The sequence below is a fragment of the Erythrolamprus reginae genome, chromosome 9 (genome assembly GCF_031021105.1).
Source record: "Erythrolamprus reginae isolate rEryReg1 chromosome 9, rEryReg1.hap1, whole genome shotgun sequence".
Classification (NCBI taxonomy): domain Eukaryota; kingdom Metazoa; phylum Chordata; class Lepidosauria; order Squamata; family Dipsadidae; genus Erythrolamprus; species Erythrolamprus reginae.
Window position 1 is genome coordinate 25,050,047 of NC_091958.1, and position 20,940 is coordinate 25,070,986.

The 20,940-nt window shown below is 41.5% G+C and overlaps 1 protein-coding gene across 8 annotated transcripts in view; it reads right to left on the reverse strand.

The window, feature by feature from the left end:
* The window catches only part of DNAAF1 (dynein axonemal assembly factor 1), a 21,720-nt gene continuing 780 nt past the window's right edge, over positions 1–20,940 (reverse strand). For 3 of the 8 annotated variants that reach the window (XM_070760539.1, XM_070760540.1, XM_070760541.1), the window contains exons 2-14: positions 19,814–19,955; positions 15,425–15,532; positions 13,277–13,400; positions 12,842–12,933; positions 12,071–12,292; positions 10,753–10,919; positions 8,967–9,088; positions 7,486–7,676; positions 6,857–7,108; positions 4,141–4,247; positions 3,920–3,991; positions 1,697–2,045; positions 1–449 (exon numbers count right to left, since the gene is read on the reverse strand). In XM_070760539.1, the coding sequence (XP_070616640.1) occupies positions 394–449; positions 1,697–2,045; positions 3,920–3,991; positions 4,141–4,247; positions 6,857–7,108; positions 7,486–7,676; positions 8,967–9,088; positions 10,753–10,919; positions 12,071–12,292; positions 12,842–12,933; positions 13,277–13,400; positions 15,425–15,532; positions 19,814–19,940 (1,989 nt within the window). In that variant the 5' untranslated portion in view covers positions 19,941–19,955 and the 3' untranslated portion in view covers positions 1–393. Of the gene's footprint in view, positions 450–1,696; positions 2,046–3,919; positions 3,992–4,140; positions 4,248–6,856; positions 7,109–7,485; positions 7,677–8,966; positions 9,089–10,752; positions 10,920–12,070; positions 12,293–12,841; positions 12,934–13,276; positions 13,401–15,424; positions 15,533–19,759; positions 19,956–20,473; positions 20,507–20,544; positions 20,672–20,940 lie in introns of those variants that run through there. The other 5 variants (XM_070760534.1, XM_070760537.1, XM_070760533.1 and 2 more) reach the window with 4 other exon arrangements.

Here is a 20,940-nt window from a genome sequence, read left to right on the forward strand (position 1 = left end):
TCACTGGAGAACAGAAACCTTTATTGAAGCTGAATTACATTTAGAAATAAATCCAAGGAGAAATATGCAACGGCAACTTTAATACCTTGCTGAACTGGAAGGCAGAGTGCAACAAAACTGGGGAACATTGGATTTTAGCGGGACAAAACAACTGAGACTTCTCTTTCGATTCAGTGCTTTAACTGCATTGTGGTAACAGAACAACTTAAAAATGAATTCCTACTTTAATTCTTGAGGAGCCACCAAAGAGGCTTCCATGCCACGGGCAGCTCTGGATGTCCTCGGTCCAGGCTATCACATGCACAGGTTGGCAATCAAGTGGCAGATGGAGAACCTGAAGGAGAGGGATCAGGCAGGTCAAACCCTCAGGATGTAGCCTCTCCGTCTCGCTCCTCAGTCCAACGCCTGCTCAGCATCTTCACTCTCTCCTACTACTGGTTGCTCTGCATCTGTTGGAGGTTAAAAAAAACACCAAAATAGTTTTCTTGGCCTAGGCAGGTGAAGCTGTTGTCTTTCAAAGGTTTCTCAAAGGGAGGATTGGCTGTGGAAGGGATTCCACATGGGACATTGAGATGATGCAGAATTTAATTAAGCACAAGCAAGCGCATTTCCTAAGCACATTTTCCAGCAAAAAAGAGGAAAGACAAAAAATGCACAGAGATCACTTGAGTATGCCACCTCATCGAATTCCTTTCATCTTGGTTACCAGCTCAGCTTAGAATCTTAGAGGTTCTTCTAAGACAGAGATCTTCAAATTTGGCAACTTAAAAACTTGTGGACCTCAACTCCCAGAATTCTCCAGCCAGCACAGCACAGCATCTTACTGGACTGCCTCCTGCCACATGAGTCCCAGTGACCGGTTAAATCCCACAGAGTTGCCCTTTTCCAAGTCCCATCAACTAGGCAATGTCGTTTGGCGGGCCCCAGGGGAACAGTCTTCTCTGTGGGGGCCCTCTGAAATTAGTTCCCCCCAGAAATTACTGCCCCTACCCTCCTCGCCTTCATAAAAGCCTGAAGACTCTTCTATGCTGCCAGACTTGAGGCTATTAGACTCTAGCCCCCTGCCCAATGAATGCTATGTATGTTTGTGGTCTGAGTGGGAATGCCTGATTTTTAATAATTGGGCATTTTAGATTAAGTGGATTTAGGACATTGTATTATATTGTTTTCCTCTATATGCGGTAAACCGCCCCAAGTCCTCGGAGAGGGGTGGCATATAAATCCAATTAATTAATAAATATCAATCTCCATGACACCCCTACCCCCACTCCGTGAGTAACTTCAGAGTAGCCCAGGGAGCAGAGCATGCCCCGAAAGGCTGCTCAGCCGACCTTTGACGCCATTAGAAGTTATGAATGCTTTTTAACGGAGTTTTTTACATTGTTTTTATTGTTCTTTATATGTTGTTGTACGCCGCCCAGAGTCCAGAAGGAATATAAGCATGAATAATAAATAAATAATACATAAATAATAATCAGTCGTCATGACTTAACTTTCAGACAACTATGACTGAGAATTTTCATAGACATTTAGGTTGTACCTTGTACATATATCAGAAGTACAAGCTAGGTCTATTTGAGTGAGCAGTTCCAAGAAGAAGGAAAGTTACTAAGTGGATGTGTCCCAACATTATTGAGAGCCACAAACAGACAATTATGGACTCACTCAGGTCATTGTTTTGTATGTGTAAATTTACCTAGGCAAGGTGATCCGGACTGAATCTCTACATTTTTGGGATCATTTGGAATTGGTCCATTTTGATCACTTTGTGAAGGCTCTGAAAGTTCAGGAGTGATGTCTTCAATTAAAGGTCCTAGAGGTTTTGCTTGCTGTTCCTCATTTTTTTCTTGCGGTGTTAGAAGATCTTGGACAATTGACCTACTGGTTTCATTGACATCGACTTCAGGTACCATAGAATCTTTTGAAAAAATTGAGTTTAAGACTTCGGTTGTTAGTGAATTGTCAGATGTGGCGACGTTGCTCTCAATACAGTTTCTGTCATGGCTGGTTTCAGAAATGACTTCAATTTTGGGAGGAGATATTTGCTGTAAAAATGAAACAAATAGCATTAAATGGATTTCTACTACATATAGCAATAGCATTAACTCTTAGACTTATATATCGCTTCACAGTGTTTTACAACCCTTTCTAAGTGAGTCAACATTCCAACTAACATCTAAGTTTAAATCAGAGTCCAAGGCAATACTTCCTCAAAGTTCCAATATATTCTTAGAGCCATCTTGGCACGTCTAATCTGATTTCCCCAGGATTTCTACTTCCGGTTTTCATTCTCCTGTTTCACACCCACAAGTTCGTCACATGGACCACTAATCTTCTGCCACCAGGTCCATACATGCCCATCTTCTTCCGGCCCAGTGCTGACAAATCATGACCTTGAAACACTAAAAGGAATTTATTTTGTCTATCTAACTCTTCATGCAACCGCCCCTCCCCTCTTCCCACAGCAAGCAACATTCCAAAAGAACAGCATAATGTGGCAGGCCAAAACCTCCAAGCATTCTGGCTTCGGGCCTGACAAAGCGGTTTACAGAGTCAGCATATTTCCCTCAGGAATCTTAGTCCTCACATAGTCCTTGACTTATGACAATTCAGCCCAAAATTTCTGTGGCTAAACAAGATAAGGTAAATGAATTGTGCACTATTTTATGACCTTCCTTGCCACAGTTTCTAAGTGAATCACTGCAGTTGTTAAGTTAGTAACATGGTTGTTCAGTGAATTTGCTTTCCCCGTTGATTTTGCTTGTCAGAAGGCTGGAAAAGGATCTCATGACCCTGGGATACTGCAACTGTCATAAACATGCGCTGGTTGCTGAGTGTTTGAAATTTAATCATATGACCAGGGGGATGTTGCAAAGGTAGTAGGTGTGAAAAACAGTCATAAGTCACTTTTTTCAAGGCCATTGTAACTTTGGACAGTCACAAAACATATGGTTGAGGACTACTTTCAATAGAACGTGGTATCCAAGATTCACATCATTTAAAAACATTTTGTTTCCTAAAGTAAATAAATAAATCTAAAATTGTTTATAGTAACTGGACTCCCTTGTGATTTGGTTAGGAATGGTTCTCAAAAAACTTTCTGCCATTAATATACTGCCATAATTTCTCCATTTTTTGCTATTTCTATTGGTCAGGAACACATGCACAGAAATACACAGCAAACAGTATATATCATCTGTGCTATTTGCTCTTTGCTGGGATGCAAATTGCTGAGAGTCAGGCAGATTTGTTTTTTCATTGTTTTCCTCCCCCAAAACTAGGGTGCGTCTTATACTCTGAAAAATGGTGTAAATAATAGCCGTTGCACAGAAAAGACTTGTTTATCCTTTATCTTTTATTTTGAACTTAGTAAGATTGCTACGTAAGACAATTAGCAGCTATTACTATTAAAAATAGTTTGTAAGAATGCTGTTTGTGCTGTGGCCTGTTATTAGGAAGCTGTGTCAGAACAGCTATTATGGAAATTCCAAAGGATTCAATTTTTTAAGCTTGGAAGGAATTTATCTGCAATGTCTGCTTACAAGCCTAATAATAAATAATAATGTCTATTTTATATCATCTTAACTTATTTGCCATCTTAGAAGAATGGTTCTCTGTGGGAAAGGCTTTGGCAGCATTGTTAAAGTTTCTAATATTGAAGTCTATTCTTCTTCACATTGCTTTATATTTGTAAAGGTATTTTTAATATGTTTCCATTTCAAAATTGGTACAAACAGAAAAGAAATAACTGTGTTAGTAGCATATTTGAATTACTTTTGATTAAGTATACAAGGGTTGCTCGGCTTATAACTCTAATGGAGCCTGCCCATTTATGGTTGTAAGTTGTGATGGCTGTAAACATGACAAACCCAATTTGTGGCAATTGTTAACTTGGGGGGTAAGGTGGGAGGAAAATTACCTTTTTGGATAAGATGTCCTCCTTCGGTGAATCTTCGCTGGGGGTGTTTATATCTTCTAAATCAGGAAGTTCCTGAAAAATATCCAAATGTTTATGGAAGAAAATGAGCTTTTCAAGATAATGTGGTGGTTAGGGAAGAGAAATGTCATGGAACATGTTTCCCTCCCAGCTCTGTGCTTCACCCCACTTTTCCTATCCTGCATTTAAAACTTAAAACTTACATCAAGGAAAAGTTTTTCTGGCACGTCCAACGTAATGTGTTCAATATCTGTTAAATCAGTGCATTCAGTTTGCAGTGGACCTTCAGTGGCGAACTTATAAACTGTTTCTAAAGAAAGAGATGAAAAAATCTTCAACAAATTTGGATTCAGTTATTATCAGGGCCGTCAGCTACAACACACCTTTAGTCTCCTTCCCACCAGGTCTAGATTTCTGGAAACAAACTCTCTGAGTCCCATGTGATTGAGTGGCATATAAATCAATCAAATTACATTAAATCCCAGGGCTAACCTCTAACAGCAAAATGTTACCGTTCAGTTATACAATTACACCCAGCGTCCCTTTTGGTGATGGGGCAGCCATGTAAATTTGACTTGTAGATAATGAATGAAATAAATAAAATTGATTTGCTATGTTTTATGTCTGATAAAAAATTGCTTGCTAGAGTGATCCTGGAGGCTGCATAAGTAGACTCAGAATTTGGGGGAAATAGTTTCACAATGCTGCTCCCTAGTGGTGGTAACCTAAGATCCCTTGTCTCAAGGCAATAACATGGGTTAATCTATTAATAATCTATTATTTTTTTATTCCCTTGAATAAAAAGGGATGTTGGAAAAAATAGTTTTTATTGAGTTATTTACATTTAAAAACAAAAAAAACATGTATAAAAAATAGATAAAACAAAACAATGCAATGAAATACAATACCATACAACTACACTATATAACCTAGGGTGATGATGTAATCATGCTTTTATCATCAACATACTTATATAATTTTTTTCCATTAACATTTTAAATTATTATTCACTGATATAATTGTTCCATTTTAATATATTTGAAAATCATCATATTTACACTACTAAGTTAATTATTTACTGATTTAGTTTGCTTTCTCTCTCTCTCTTTTAAAGGGATATTGGATAGTACCATCCATTCCACATTTGTAAATGAGCTGAGCAAATTTACGCTTCCTGAGCCAAGATACATATTGGATTATTTCAAATCCTATAATATCTCACTTAGCTTGCAGAATACAGGATCATCCTCGACTTATGGCCACAATTGAATCCAATATTTCTGTTGCTAAGTGAGCCATTTGGTAACACTTTATGACTTTTCTTGCCAGAGTTGTTAATTGAATCGCTGCAGTTGTTACGTTAAGTCAAGTGAATGGCTTGTCTTGTCAGAAAGCCTCAAAAATGATCACATGACCCTGGGACACTGCAACCTTTATAAATATGAGGCAGTTGCCAAGTGTTTGAATTTTGATCATGTGACCATGAAAATGCTGCAACAGTCGACTGGTAAGAAATGGCATACAAATCTAATAAATTATTATTATTATAAGTCACTTTTTTCTTTGCTGCGGTAACTTTAAACAGTCGCTAAATAAAGTGTTATGAATTGAGGTCTACCTGTATAAACCTTTGCAATGCAACATTACACAAACTAAAAATTTGCATGAAAATTAGTAAATTTATTTACTTTTAAAAAATATTATGGAATAATAGCCAGGAGAGAGTATATGTAAAATTACAATATATTAGATCTGTATTGGTCTGTATTCCTTAAAATTTTCAGACAGGTATGGAATTTAGTGTTCTACTCTGGCCTACGTAGATCTGAACAAAGGAAGAATCCACGCACTGAGATTTTGAATCAAACACTTCTATATGAAAAACAGGATTTTATACAAGCAAATTCCAGCCTTACAGTCCATTTTGGCAGCTTTTATCAAATTGGCTAAAAGATAAGAATCCGGGCAGCCACCAAGAGTCAAAGTTAGTTAGCACATTCCTCAGTGAGATCATAGTTCTTCGGTCACACATACACTCACAATTCTCCAGGTTTTGCTCACACAACTGCAGCTCTGCTCAATGAAGTTAGAATAATAATAGCAGGTTGCCAGCGAGGCATTTCTGGAACCCCGAATCTAGGACTGCCACCATTACGAATGTTGAAACACCACACCCCTTTACCCAGAAATCCTCCTTTATATAGTGTCTGGATGTGGTCAACTGTTTCCTAGAGATATAACTGTCTAGAATTTCTTTCAGACTCAGAACCTTTTCCCATAAGGATATTCCTGTCTGCTTCATGACCTTCTGATCCAGGCATCTAATAGGAGCTCCTGATCTCCCATGTCTCCTTCCTCCTCTGACTCAGACCTTACCATCATCCTCAGAATCTGTGACTAACTGACCCGGTCGTGGACCACTCACAACATTTAGAGCAGAGTTCTTCAAACCTGGCGATTTTAAGACTTGGGGACTTCAACTCCCAGAAAGCTGGCTGGAGAATTCTGGGAGTTGAAGTCCACAAGTCTTAAAGTTGCCAAGTTTGAAGACCTCTGATTTAGAGTCTCTGTTTACAGAATAGAGTAAAATAGAATAGAAAATAATGGAATAGGAATATAATAGATTTATTGTCCAAGTCTGATTGGACAAAGGATTTGTCTTTGGTGCATAGGCTCTCAGTGTACGTGAAAATAAAAAGAAACATTTTTTTTAGTAGGCAGGTAATGACTGAGGAGATGCTCTAGGGATTCTAAGTGCAAGGACCAGTTGCAATTCCCTTTTTTAGTGTTGCTGTAGCTTCCTACAGTCACTGAATGAAGGGTTTCTGAGTCCAAAACAATTTGTATGGGTTTCTCTTCAAGCCCACTCTGCATATTGTTTAGCATCCCAACTGGTTTCTTGTCTGCAGAGGCCCTTACCTTTTTCAATAGGTGTAAAGTCAGGAACCACATTCAATTCTGCTTCCTGTGCTTCCTGCTGCTCTGGATTATTCTCTGATCTTCTCGACTGATCACCCAAGATTTCCTTTGCAGCTAGAGCTTCTTCGTGGGCGCCCAGAGTGTCTTTCACAAATTTGTCAATCTTTTGCTTCGTCTGTAGTGGCTCCAAAACATCCAATGTCTCTACTCCATTATCGGCCATGGCATCGTTGCTTGAAGATGGGATTGTCTCTAGAATGGTCCAAATAACAGATTAAAAACAAACTGCCGGTAGGCTTAATTCTTGCATTTGTTGAAAAATAATAATAATAATAATAATAATAATAATAATAATAATAATAATAATAATAATAATATAAACTAAATATGCAAACTGAATGAATTAAAGTTATCAACCAATATATTTAAACAAGAATATTGTCTTATGAGCTTTTAGTGGCATTGTTTTAGGCTAATTTGTTGAGAAAACAGGGTAGCAGGATGAATGTACTTATGCCACCCAGAGTCACTTACAGGGGAAATGGATGGCATAAAATTTAATTAAATAATTAAAAACATGAATGTGATTAAGTGTGGTCTATATACACCTGCCTATAAAAGTCACAAACCTTTGTCATCGGTTGAGCCTCTATCCATTTCTCCCATTTCCTTCTGTTTTTTCCTCTCTCTGGCTTTTTCTCGGACGGCAGTGAGGGCATCCAGACTGTCTTGTATCTTCTTCCTTTCGTTCGATTCCCACGTTTCCTTCTCTATTTTTTCAGCTTCACGCCCCCCTGCAGCCCAGGCCTCTGCACAAGCTCTGGAGGGAAAAGGAAGATTTCCATCAGATTATCTGGGAGTGGGTTTCAGCCATTTCGGTGGAAAGATCCTATACAGTGTAGCATAAATGTTGGAAGGGACTTTGGAGGTCGTCTACTCTAATCTCCTGCTTAAGCAGGAGACCCTATACCAGTGATGGTTAACCTTTTCCCCCCCAGGTGCCGAAAGAGCATTCAAGCACACTATTGCGCATTCGTGAGTGCCCCCACCCATAATTCAATGCCTGGGGAGGATGAAAACAGCTTCCCCCACCCCCACCTCCCAGAGGCTCTCTGAAGCCTGGAAACGGCCTGTTTCCCAACTTCTGGTGGGCCCAGTAGGCTCGTGTTTCACCCTCCCCAGGGTCCAAAGGCTTCGCTGGACCCAGGAGAGGGTAAAAACACCCTCCCCCATGGGGGCTCTCTGGAAGCCAAAAACACCCTCCCAGAGCCTCTGTGTGAGCAAAAAATCAGCTGGCCGGCAGACACATGCACATTGGACCTGAGCTAAGGCAACGGCTCGCGTGCCAGCAGATATGACTCTGCATGCCACCTGTGGCACCCGTGCCATAGGTTCGCCCTCACTGCCCTATACCATTTCAGACAAATGGCTATCCAATCTCTTCTTTAAAATCTCCCATGTTGGAGCACCCACAACTTCTGTAGGCAAGCTGTTCTGCTGATTAATTGTTCTCATTGTCAGGAAATTTCTCCTTAGTTCTAGGTTGCCTCTCTCCTTGATTAATTTCCATCCATTGCTTCTTGTCCCACCTTCTGGTGCTGTGGAGAATAGGTTGATCCCCTCTTCTTTGTAGCAACTCCTCATATATTGGAACACTGCTGTCCTGTCATCTAATCCACTTTTTCATGTTCAATCCCTGCAATTGTTCCTCATATGTTTTAGCTTCTGCACTCTTTCCCTGAGTCTCAATATCTTTTTTATAATATCGTGACCCAAACTGGTTGCAATGCAAAAGAGAGGCTTCTTAGGCTGCTGTGCCTCCATTGCTCGTTTTAAAGGAACCTCGCTCAACCTTCTGGGTGCAAGGAGATCTAACTGTGTGCTGCCTCTCTGGAGGAAAAGTATGTCTCCAGAGGGAATTTATGAAGAAGTCCTTTTGGTTTAGCTCCAGGGGTTTTGTACACTGAGTTTCTGCACTGAGTTTTCTAAACATTCTTTTGTTATCACTTGATATACAAATGTGAAACGCATCTACAGTTAGAACTAAATTGTTATGATTTTTGTTTTTACTAGTGAGGCTGAGAAAGAATAATCTCCTTGCTTATTTTACCTCTCCTTTGGAAAAACTGGTCTGTCATCCAAATATGTCAGTTGTTTTAATCGGATAGTAAGTGTCCTCCTATAGTTGGTTATTTTCTTAATGACTTCATTTCCCATTAGGCTCAACACACGCTGTAGAAGAAAACAAGTTTTAGGAAAGCCATTACACATTACATTTTGAGAAGCTAACTTTCAGTGTCTTGTTTTTCTCCATTTATCTCATTTATTTTCATGCATTGTATTTCCTAGCCACATTACGATGTAGGCTTAGCTCTCAATCCTTTATTGTATAAGATATAATCCCATAACTTGCCCTGTTTATGCAAACTTTCCCCCCTGGATTTCTTTTATTCCCTTCTTTGAAAAGCATTACCTATAGACATGTTAACTCCAGAAACCAAAAATAATGCTATGTTAGCATAAATTGTTCTGACCTAGGCTTCCTGATAAATCATAAAACATAAACGTTGTCCCCCAAACCCTCTTATTTCAATGGCTGTGAATTATGCTTATTCCCAGCCCTAATAAGTTCCAAATAATGTTCATTAGTCTGATAGAAGTCTGCCATAGTCTTTCGGAAGAAGGCTGATAGGCACCAGCAATTCTCTCTCTTGACACGGTGCTAAAGATCTAATTGGCAAGGAGCTTTGCAAGGCCAAACAGAACACAGAGTCAGAATGAGTTACACCGACCAGAATCAAACCAAGTTGCTTCTTGCAACGATTACATCTGTTTGCCCCTCTTTTATGTCCTATGGGAGGGGCCAGTCATCTCTAAGTCTTATTCCCGAGTCACCCTTTTCTTCCTCAACTATTCTTGCCTTCTGGAGCTCTGCACATGGAAGCACTGGGAACAGGCTCCCCCTATTCCCTGCCTTGCTCATGTCAGCTTCTGGAGGCTCTGGAGTCAGCACAAAACTCCCAGATGGCCTGGGTCCCATCTCTGGTTCCAACACAGAGCCTTCTCCAGACTCCACGCCTGGCTCATGTTCCTGCCCAGCCTCTTTTCTGTCCAGCTGTACTGCCAGCTCTGCAGGGCACAGGTGGACCACAACAGAAACTTACAACCATGTGTTTAGTGACCATTCAAAGTTACAACATCATTGAAAAAGTGACTTTTGACCATTTTTCACACTTGCAATCATTGCAGCACCCCCATGGTCATGTGACCAAAATTCAGATGCTTGGCAACTGACATGTCTTCACGATGGTGGCAGTGTCTCCATGGTCACATGCAGTGTTCCCCCTAAAGCGCATGGGTACGCGCTGTCCCACCCAGCAACAGCAACAGCCTGCCGTGCAGGGTTTTTCAACCCTACGCAGGTGCCGAGTTCTATTCCGCCTGAGAGAGAAGAAGATACTCTGCTGCTGCGAAGAACTGGGTAAGGCGTCCCCTCGGTGCATCTTGAGAGTCCCGTGGGGACTTCTGTCTTTTGCTTCTGCAAAATCTCTCTCTGGCCGGGCTCTGCCCCCGCGGGACTCCCAAGATGCGCCGAGGGGACACCTTGCCCCCAGGATGATCCCCTTTTGCAGGATTCCAACATGCAAAGTCCACAAGGAGCCCGATTCACTTAACAATGGTGTTACTAAATTAACAACTGCAGCTAATCGCTTAACAGCTGTGGGAAAAAAACAATAGTAAAATGGGGCGAAACACACTTAGCAAATGTTTTGCTTAGCAATAGAAATGTCGTAAATTGAGGGCTAGTTATAATAATAATCTGGAAGAAGCTCTCTGTTTTGCTGAATATGGGTGAAGTAGGCCACATTGAGCCTAAGAGCTGGATATTTGCTTACCAAATCAGGCATGGTTTCCAGGACTTCTAAAATATGAGGATCATCTAGCTTATTGTGAGAGAGATCGAGCACGCTAATACTTGGGCATTCCTGCAAGTGCTGTATGTCTTCCACTGTGCGTAACATATTGTGAGCAATCTGGAGGGTGTGGAGAACTTTCAAAGAAGCTGTTGAAAAAAATCACAGTAGTTCGGTTAAAATGCCCTGAGATAAATTTCTTCTGCAAATTGTCTGGAATGATCATTGTGCCTCTTGGTAGCATTGTACAGCCTTAGAGTTGCTAGGAAAATACTAACCATCCTGTAAAGACTTTTGTGTGTATGTGTTTTCCAAATTTACTTTAGAGAAAGTATATTAAGCTTATACCAGCGATGACAGAAAATCAGTTGGCCAATGCGTGTATGCACGCTGGAGCTGACACAGGGCAACACCTCGCGTGCCCTCCAATAGGGCTTTACATGCCACCTGTGGAATATGTGCCATAGATTTGCCATCACTGGCTTAATTTATTGAGTGAATGCAGACAACTGGAGGTTAGCATTACATAGTTAATGGCTTAGTATGTTATGGGAAGCAAGCCAATTGTGATTATTTTCAAAAAGCAAAGTCAAAGAAATCATTAGTGTGATGCAAGACTCAACTAATGGTCTGAGTTTGAGAAAGGGCAATTTAGATTATCTGCTGAAGAAACAGGAGGGGTGCCTCAAACATCACCTATTAAGAGCTTGACTTTTCAAGTACCAGAACTATTGTTTGTTTGTTTGCTTATTTGTTTGTTTATTGGACTTATATGCTGCCCTTCTCTGAGGTCTCAGGGTGGCTCAGAACATATAAAAATACAGTTCAGAAGTCCAATATTTAAAACAATCTAAACCCCCCAAATTTAAAATCATACAGCCCTACCCACTCACACCACAGTCATAATAAAGGGCGCAGTAAGATGTTAAAGTTCAGCGGCCCCAGGCCTGCTGGCAAAGGTAAGTTTTCAAAGCCTTCTGGAAGGCCAGGAGGGTGGGGGCAGTGCAAATCTCCAGAGGGAGTTAGTTCCAAAGGGTCGGAGCCACCACAAAGAAGGCTCTTCCCCTGTTTTGCTCTGTGTTTTAGTACAGAGATTTCCCCCCCTCCTTATATTTATTTATTTATTTATTTATTTATTTCTATCTATCATCTATCTATCTATCTATCTATCTATCTATCTATCTATCTATCTATCTATCTATCTATCTATCATCTGTCTCCATCCATCAGACAATCTCAATGCAAAATTATACCGTAGTCAAATAACAAGTCTTATTTCCTAAGAAACAAAGATGCTTACAGAGATTCTCAATGGTCTTCACGTAATTGTTGCTGAGGTTCAGGGAGTCCAGTTTCTGCAAAGGTTCCAGGTTCTCAATTTTGTGGATCAAATTGAGTTGCAGGTAAAGGCAACGCAGGTCTGTCTGCGCAGTCAGGTTCTCAATCTTTGTTAGGCCGTTGCATTCTAGCCACAGGCACCTTAGCCCTGTATATTCTTCCAAGTTCTCCAAACGATCAAATCCTACAGGAATTGAAACGCCGAGAGAATGTTCAAAGATGCTCTTTGTGAACACAAGAGAGGAACAGCTCACATGTGAGGATGTGCAGTGCAGTGCAGTCCTCATTTGATGAGAAACCCTTCAATTTGCCCTGAAGATGGTTAAATCTCAAATGTATAGGCTTAGGAAAGATTTCACAATATAGAAGGGATTATAGATGCACCCTTCCTTCCTTAGCACTTAGCCTTATATACTGCTTCATAGTGCTTTCCAGCCCTCTAAGTGGTTTACAGAGTCAGCATATTTGCCCCCAATGGGTCCTCATTATTCCCACCTCAGAAGGATGGAAGGCTGAGTCAACTTTGAGCTGGTAAGATTTGAACTGCCGAACTGCAGCTATCAGTCTGTTGAAGTAGCCTACAATACTGCACTCTTACCACTGTGCCACCTCGGCTCTCCTTCCTTCCTTCCTTCCTTCCCTCCTTCCTCCCTTCCCCTCCCTCCCTCCCCCCTTATTTTTCAAATGCCCAATTATTTAAATGCATTATAGTTTCAAACATTTGGCTTCTCACCTTTGTAATGGAGATAGAGGGTGTCATTCAAACTTGGAGTCACATATAACTTGTGTTGTTTGCAGAGATCCCTCAACAGTTTTTTGGTCATTCTAAAACATTAACAAGAAGTGTCAATCTTAGGATTATTTGGAAAAGACTATTACTTTATTAATCAGCAGCGCAAAGATGTATTTAAAATTCACCATGTACCAATGGCCCAGCGGCTAAATTTTAACATTTTCTTAAACTCTGCATCCAAAATTTGGTTCAACTATCAGGGCCAGCATAGATGTGACACTTTGTCACGATTCATTCTTACAAGTAAAATAACTGAGGAAGTAAACTGTGATTCTGCTTTCGCCTCTCAACTATTCCTAATTAGCTCTAGCAATTTTGTTTTTCTCCTCAAAAAAGGAATACCTTTATTCAAAAAAAACAACACCATCATCTTACCTCAAGCCACATTTGTTTAAGTCTGATTCTCCAAAGGGTGAATTAAGTGCTGGCTTATGATTATTATTTGTCTTCTCAATAGTCTGTTGATCAGTGACACTCCCAGAATTTTCTCTTTTCAGTGCTGCTTGAACATTAAACACAGCAGTAAACATTTGAATTCTTCAGATTCAAACAATTCAGTTTTACAGTGAAAACTAAAATTCAGTCTGGAATTCAGTTGTGAAAACAAAGATTGTAAAATGTACCAGACATAGGATTATTGGTATATCATCCTGAATTTCTTGGTGAAAAGAGACATGAACATATTTTCATTTTTTTTAAAAAAAAGAGCATACATTATGTGTGGTTATCTCCTGTTCTTGCTATATAAATGCAGTTTCTGCTTTTTAATAGGAGCCAGATGTACAGAAATTAAGTAGGAAAGAGTCTGCATTTTTCCCAGCTATGTGTTTATGCCAGAGTTTTTGCATCATTTGGACCAGGGGTCAGCAACCTGTGGCTCTGGAGCCACATGTGCCTCTTTCATCCCTGTGCTGCAGCTCCCTGTCACTGGTCAGCACCACAATTTTGAGAGACTAGTAGAGGAAAAAGGACACTACACTAGCAGGAGACTCTATGGTGAAGAAACCAGATTTCCAGTCTGCTCCAGAATTGAACGGGGGGCTTCCTGTTAGGACCTTTGTGCCTCTTTGAGTGTTTAAGGTTGCCAACCCCTGATCTGGTCAGTGAATGTACACACCCAGCAGACTCTGCCATAATGTGTCCCACTCCTTAAACACTGTGGTTCAATTCAACAAAACCTGGTTAAACAAATTACAGGTAATCTTCAACTTACAACAGTTCATTTAATGATCATTAGAAGTTACAACGGCACTGAAAAAAGTAACTCATTGACCATTTTTCACACTTAGGACCATTGCAGAATCCTCATGGTCAAATGATCAAAATTCAGATGCTTGGCGACTGCTTCACATGGGACTGCCAAGCCAGAGTCACTTAACAGCCTTTTTACAGCTGCAGTGATTCACTTAAGAACTGTGGCAAGAAAGACCATAAAGTGGGACAAAAGTTCACTGAACTGTTTCACTTAGTGATGGGAATTTTGGGCTCAACTGTGGTTGTGAGTCAAGGAATATCTGTTTGTGTGATATGTTTAACACAGGGAGCCCCTTGGCTGAGTGTTTAAAGAAGCTGAGCTTGTTAGCTGGAAAGCTGACAGCCTGGGTTCAAGACCCGAGTGCCATGCGGTGGGGTGAGTTCTCATTCCTTGCCTTAGCTCCTGCCTCCCTAGGACAGTGATGGTGAACCTTTCCCCCCCCCCACTTGGATGCCAAAAGGGTGTGCGCACAATAGTGCATGTGCATGTGCCCACATCCATAATGCAATGCCCTCCCCCTGTGCATGCACACAATATCCCCCTGCGCCCCCTCGCCCCCATGCATGCAGGCCTCACTGAGGCCTCCGCACTCTGTGGATGGTGAGCCCAATGGGCCTAGCAGAAGTTTGGAAATGAACTTCCGGTATGCCTGCTGGGCCCATTTTTTCCCATCCACAGGCTCCAAAGGCTTTCCTGAAGCTTGGGGAGGATGAAAAAGGCATCCACCCGCCCTCCGAAAGGGTTAAAGCCAGCTTCTCAGTGTGCATGTGCTGAAGCTAACATAAGGCAATGCCTTGCATGCCCTCAGTTATGGCTCTGTGTGCCACCAAGGGCCTAGGAGTTCAAAAGCATGCAAATACAAGTAGATAAATAGATATCACTTTGATGGGAAGGTGACAGTATTCTGTGCACCTCTGCATATAGTCAGGCTGGCCACATGACCATGGAAATACCTTCCGATAACACTGACTCCCACGCTAAGAAATGGAAATGATCACCACCTCCTAGAGTCAGATGTGATTGATAGGGGACACCTTTATCTGCATTGCTAACATATCTGAACCCAGCCTAGATTTGTCAGGGCTTGGGAATGTAATGGGGCAGGCTGCTCTATTGTGCTAGCCAAGGCCAGGTAGCCATTGTAGAAAACACAATATCAGACTAAAATGCAAACCTGAGCTGACCCAGAAAATCGAATCTTATCTTCTTAAAAGTGCTTGTTATGTTGCAATGGAACAGACTGAACGAGAATGAAAGGAAGAAATTACCTGGTTCTCCATTGCTATAGTCAACATCACCACTTTTCAGTTTTGGATCCTCATAGCTAATATCCTTTTCTTCCCCTTGCTCTCCTTCAAGCAGTTGAGGCTTTTCTTCTAAAGAGTTGGACAGAGACAGAGAGTCAAGATACAGGGCAGTTGTTGTTGAATTATGCTAGCATCAATAGGAGATGCTGATTCTACAGCGATGGGCTGAGCACTTCCAATCTGTATTGAACCACCCATCTTCCATCAATGATGAGGTGATCAATAGAATGCTCCAGGTGGATATCAACCACAGACTGGACTCCCCACCATCAAAGACTGAAATCCTACAGGCCATCAGCCAGCTGTCCACTGGCAAGGGCCCAGGATCTGATGCGATACCAGCGGAGGTCTATAAGCATGGCGGTGTAGTGCTTGTTGACAAACTCACTCAGCTGTTCCAATCTTTCTGGAATCAAGGTTCCATTCCTCAGGAACTGAAAGGTGTGTCCATCATATAACTCTATAAGAATTGACAAGTCTGTGATAATCATAGAGGAATATCACTGCTTTCCATCGCAGGCAAGATCCTTGCACGAGTGTTGCTGAACTAACTGACTGACCACCTGGAACAGGGTTTATTACCCAAGGCACAGTGCGGTTTCCACAAAGAGCATGGCACTGCGGACATGATCTTCACAGCCCGACAGCTCCAAGAGAAGTGTCAAGAGCAGAATTGTAAATGGTACACCACCTTCTTGGATCTCACTAAGGCTTTTGACACTGTAACTCGTGAAGGTCTGTGGTGCATCATGTCAAAATTAGGTTGCCCTGATAATTTCATCCTGATGGTACATCAGTTCCACGACAGTGTGACTGCTCATGTTCTGGATGACAGAGAAGCTTCAGAGGCCTTTTCTGTTACAAGCGGTGTCACGCAAAGGTGTGTGTTTGCACCGACCTTGTTCAGAATAATGTTTTCAGCCATGCTGTCAGATGCCTTCCAGAACAGTTCCTTGGGAGTTAGCCTGAGATACAGGACCGATGGGAAACTGTTCAACCTGTGAATACTCCAGATAATCATCAAGATAATGGAGATTGTGCTACAATGACCTCCTCTTTGGTGACGACTGTGCCCTGAATACTAGATCAGAGCAAGAGATAAAAGCCAGTGTGGACAAATTTGCAGCAGCATGAGTCAACTTTGGTCTCCTTGTCAGTACTACATACTTCACTGGTTGGGTTTGTCAATATATTAACTAAACAGCATTGTATGTTTGGAGGAATTAGTATAATGTTACTTTAAGAGTTAGGCTGCAATTAGCCATAAGAGGGAGACAGATGTGTTGCTCTGTTGTTGGGTTGTTGGTAGCTATTGCGATTAGTCTTGTTAATGCTAATATATTGCTGTGTGCTTAATAATGCTGTGTGCTAAATTGTTGCTGTGTGCTATATATTGCTGTGTGCTAAATATTGGTTCCTGTATTATACTTATGGTATTGTATGGAACTCTGTGAGAATATTTTTGGTTTGCTGCTTTACGTATAGAACTGTATATTCTGATATCTGATTTGTATATGATTGTTTGACTTGAATATGTATGTAGTTAACTGTTTACTGATTAATCTATTGTGTGCATTGTAAATAATCTTTATACTTATTAGTCTGTGTTATTGGCTGAATAATCACCACTGCCACATATACTGTAAAACTGCCTAGGCACTGTGAATATGCAAATTGTAATGTAACCTGATTCGCTGACAAAAGTACATAATGCACCTTTGCATAGGTGTGGCCTGTGGCTTGGCTTGAAGGTATTATGGCTTTGTATGGTTTAGAGTGGCTTGTAAATTAGGCGGCTTGTGGTGGATGAAGAATTGAAGCTAAATATTGTAACTGAGAATGGTAGGTAGAGAATTGTGAGTACAGTACTTTGTATATTAACTACTAGAGAGCTACAGTGTGTTGTGGTTGGCTTCAGGCCAGCTCCTATGGCGGCTGATTTTGACTCAGAGGAGTGGGAGCCGTCTGATCACAGAGCACCCGTCTGGCTGGAGAAGGAATCAGTCAGTGAACCAGAAGGAGAAAGGGATGAGGAAAGGGTTGAAGACGAAGAGAGGAAAATGGAGCCAATCAGATCTCCAGACAGGGTTTCCTTTGAATCAGAGGGGGAGGATATAATGAATAATCCTATTCTCAATTTTCGGGTTAGGAGAATGATGGGACGCCAAGCTGCGCAAGGCTTTTTCACAGCCTTGAAAAAGGGGAGTTTTGCAGATGACGATGTGGGAGTTTATCCGTTCATTTCTTGGAGTGACTTTGATGAATTGTGGTTTCGTGGATATCTTTGGACATTCTGACATTTAAGCCATGAGTTTTGGCTGACGTAAGCCAGAAAGGCTTCTATATTGACTTGAGTTATCAAATCTGATCTGCTGAACTCTTAAACTAACATTGCTCTGAAACTCCCTTGCAGCCTTCTGAATATAAATAACACCTCTTTGCTTTATTTTTACAAGCCTGCGTGTGTGTGTGTTTAATTAATTACTTCGTTTCTGGGTGGCCTGGGGCCAGGCAGAACCCAGTGTAAATAGTTATTGTAGATTTGCTACAAAAGAAGCCATGCTGAGTCCTTTGGGATTGGGCAGCATAGAAGTTGAATGAATGAATGAATGAATGAATGAATGAATGAATGAATGAATGAATGAATGAATGAATGAATAAACATTTTCCTAAGAAACTCTGGAGTACGTTCTTCAATTATCTTCAAGATAAAGGTTCCTGATATCCTGGTCTGAGGCAGGCTGGTTAGCTGCTGTGGCTATCTGGGTGGACTAGCTTCTGTAAACTGTTACTCCAACATTTTCCTCAGCAGATATACAGTGATCCCTCGATTAGCGCGGGGGTTACGTTCCAAGACCTCCCGCGCTAATCGATTTTCCGCGTTATAGTGGTGCGGAAGTAAAAACACCATCTGCGCATGCGCGCCCTTTTTTCCATGGCCGCACATGCGCAGATGGTGGAGCGACGCAAGTTCGGAGGCTGGCAATGGTGATTTTTCCGGGCTCCTCGCCGCTACCCCCCGCCCGCCCGATTCGCCCCTCTCACCGGCTTTCTTGGGGCAGCGCTGGCGGCAATGGCAATGGCTTCCTTCCCTCCCTCCCTCCTTCCTTCCTTCCTTCCTCTCACCGGCTTTCTTGGGGCAGCGCTGGCGGCAATGGCAATGGCTTCCTTCCCTCCTTCCCTCCCTCCCTCCTTCCTTCCTTCCTTCCTCTCACCGGCTTTCTTGGGGCAGCGCTGGCGGCAATGGCAATGGCTTCCTTCCCTCCTTCCCTCCCTCCTTCCCTCCCTCCTTCCCTCCCTCCTTCCCTCCCTCCCTCCTTCCCTCCCTCCCTCCTTCCCTCCCTCCTTCCCTCCCTCCCTCCTTCCTTCCCTCCTTCCCTCCCTCCTTCCCTCCCTCCTTCCTTCCTTCCCTCCCTCCTTCCCTCCCTCCTTCCCTTCTCTCCCTCCCTTCTCTCCCTCCTTTCTCAAAAAGCACTTAAATACTGTACTGTACTGTGTAATGACAGAATAAAACCCCCCAGCCCTCACCTGTGTTTGAATTTCATTCACTCAGTCATTCATTCATTAATTCTTCTGTACAGTATGTACAGTACTGTATGCCACTCAGTCCCAACACTTTTAACGTATGACGTCATCGGGCGGGAAAAACCGTGGTGTAGAAAAAAAACTGCGGACTTATTTTTTAATTAATAGTTTTTGAAAAACCGTGTTGTAGCGTTTCGCACTAATCGAGACCGTGCTAATCGAGGGATCACTGTATTCTCATTGTGCCCAGAGAAAGAAATATCTGACTCTAAATAAGATTGAACTCACAGCCTCCTGATTGTGAGGCGAGAACTCCACCTCTAGGCCACACCACAGCACTCCTTATAGTCAGCCTATTGCCTCCAACAATATGGGTCCTCATTTTACTGACTTTGGAAGAATGGAAGGCTGAGTCAAACGTGAACCTTTAGGCATCAACTGTAATGAAATGGGAGGGAAAATATATATATAGAGAGAAGAACATGTCAAACTGGGGTGTTTGCAACAGAGCCATTACAGCCAGGGTGGCACAGTGGTTAGAGTGCAGCATTGCAGAGTAATTCAGCTAACTGCTAGCTGTATTTCAGCAGTTCAAATCTCACCACAGGCTCAAGGTTGACTCATTCTTCCATCCTTCCAAAGTGGGTAAAATGAGGACCCAGATTGTTGGGGGCAATACGCTGATTCTGTAAGCTGCTTAGAGAGGTCTGTAAAAGCACTGTAAAGCGATATATAAGTTTAAATGCTAATGCTATTGCTATTATACTTTACCAATACTCCATGGTCCAATGGAATTTATAACCATTCTTTTCTGGGATCCGCTACCTGCTTTAATTAAGCTGTCCCCACTGCTGGAAGTGCAGACCGCTTGCTCGCAGTTTTTTATTTCTTGGTCATTTTCCTCTGCTGCGATTGCCTCTTCTAATGCAGCTTTTTCACTGGGTGGGTACATTTTCAGTTCTGTCACCTAGAACAGAAGACCAGGCATTTGTAACAGGTTTTAGAATTCTTTATTGGCCAAATGTGTTTGAGGACACAAGGGATTTGTCTTCAGTGCTCTCATTGTACATAAAAGCTGTAAGTTATAAATCCTGATTGTAGACATCTTAAAACACATTCATCATAACTAGTAAGATACACCACTTAGCAATAGTCATAGGATACTAAATAAGCAATCAACATGAATCAGAAATGAAATAAATGGGGTTCTACTGTTTTATAATGGAGTTTTATTGTTTTTATTAATTAATATTTGACTTTTGTAACATTTAGTAACATTGTGTCACATTTTTATTGTTGTAAACCGCCCTGAGTCCCAAGGGATTGGACGGCATAGAAGTCAAATTAATTAAATTAAATTAAAACAATATAAATTGTAAAGATAACAAGCAGTTACAGTCCTAAGTAGAAAAGGAGACAGGTAACAGGAAAGAGAAGAATTAATGCAGTCTTACTAAATTGTTTTATAGGCAGTCCCCGACTTACAACAGTTCGTTTAGGGACTGTTCAAAATTTAAACAGCAGCGAAGAAAGTGACTTATGACTATTTTTCATACTTGCAACCATTGCAGCATCCCCATGATCATGTGATCAAAATTTGGCCACTTGGTAACTGACTCCCATTTATGACGTCAGTCACAGTGTCCTGGGATCATGTGATCCCCTTTTGCGACCTTCTGACAAGCAAAGTCTGTGGGGAAAGCAGATTCGCTTAACAACCATGTTCTTAACTTATCAACTGGCAAGGATTCACTTACCCACGGCGCCAAACAAAGGTCATAAAATCTCCTATTCCTCCCCCTCCCCACCAGGAACCCTATGATATCAATTACAGGTGGTCCTCAACTTACAACCGCAATTGAGCTAATTTTTTTTAAAAAATAATTTTTATTAGGAAATATAGGTTCAAAAAACAGGTACAAATAAATACATACACATTTTTTAAAAATTTA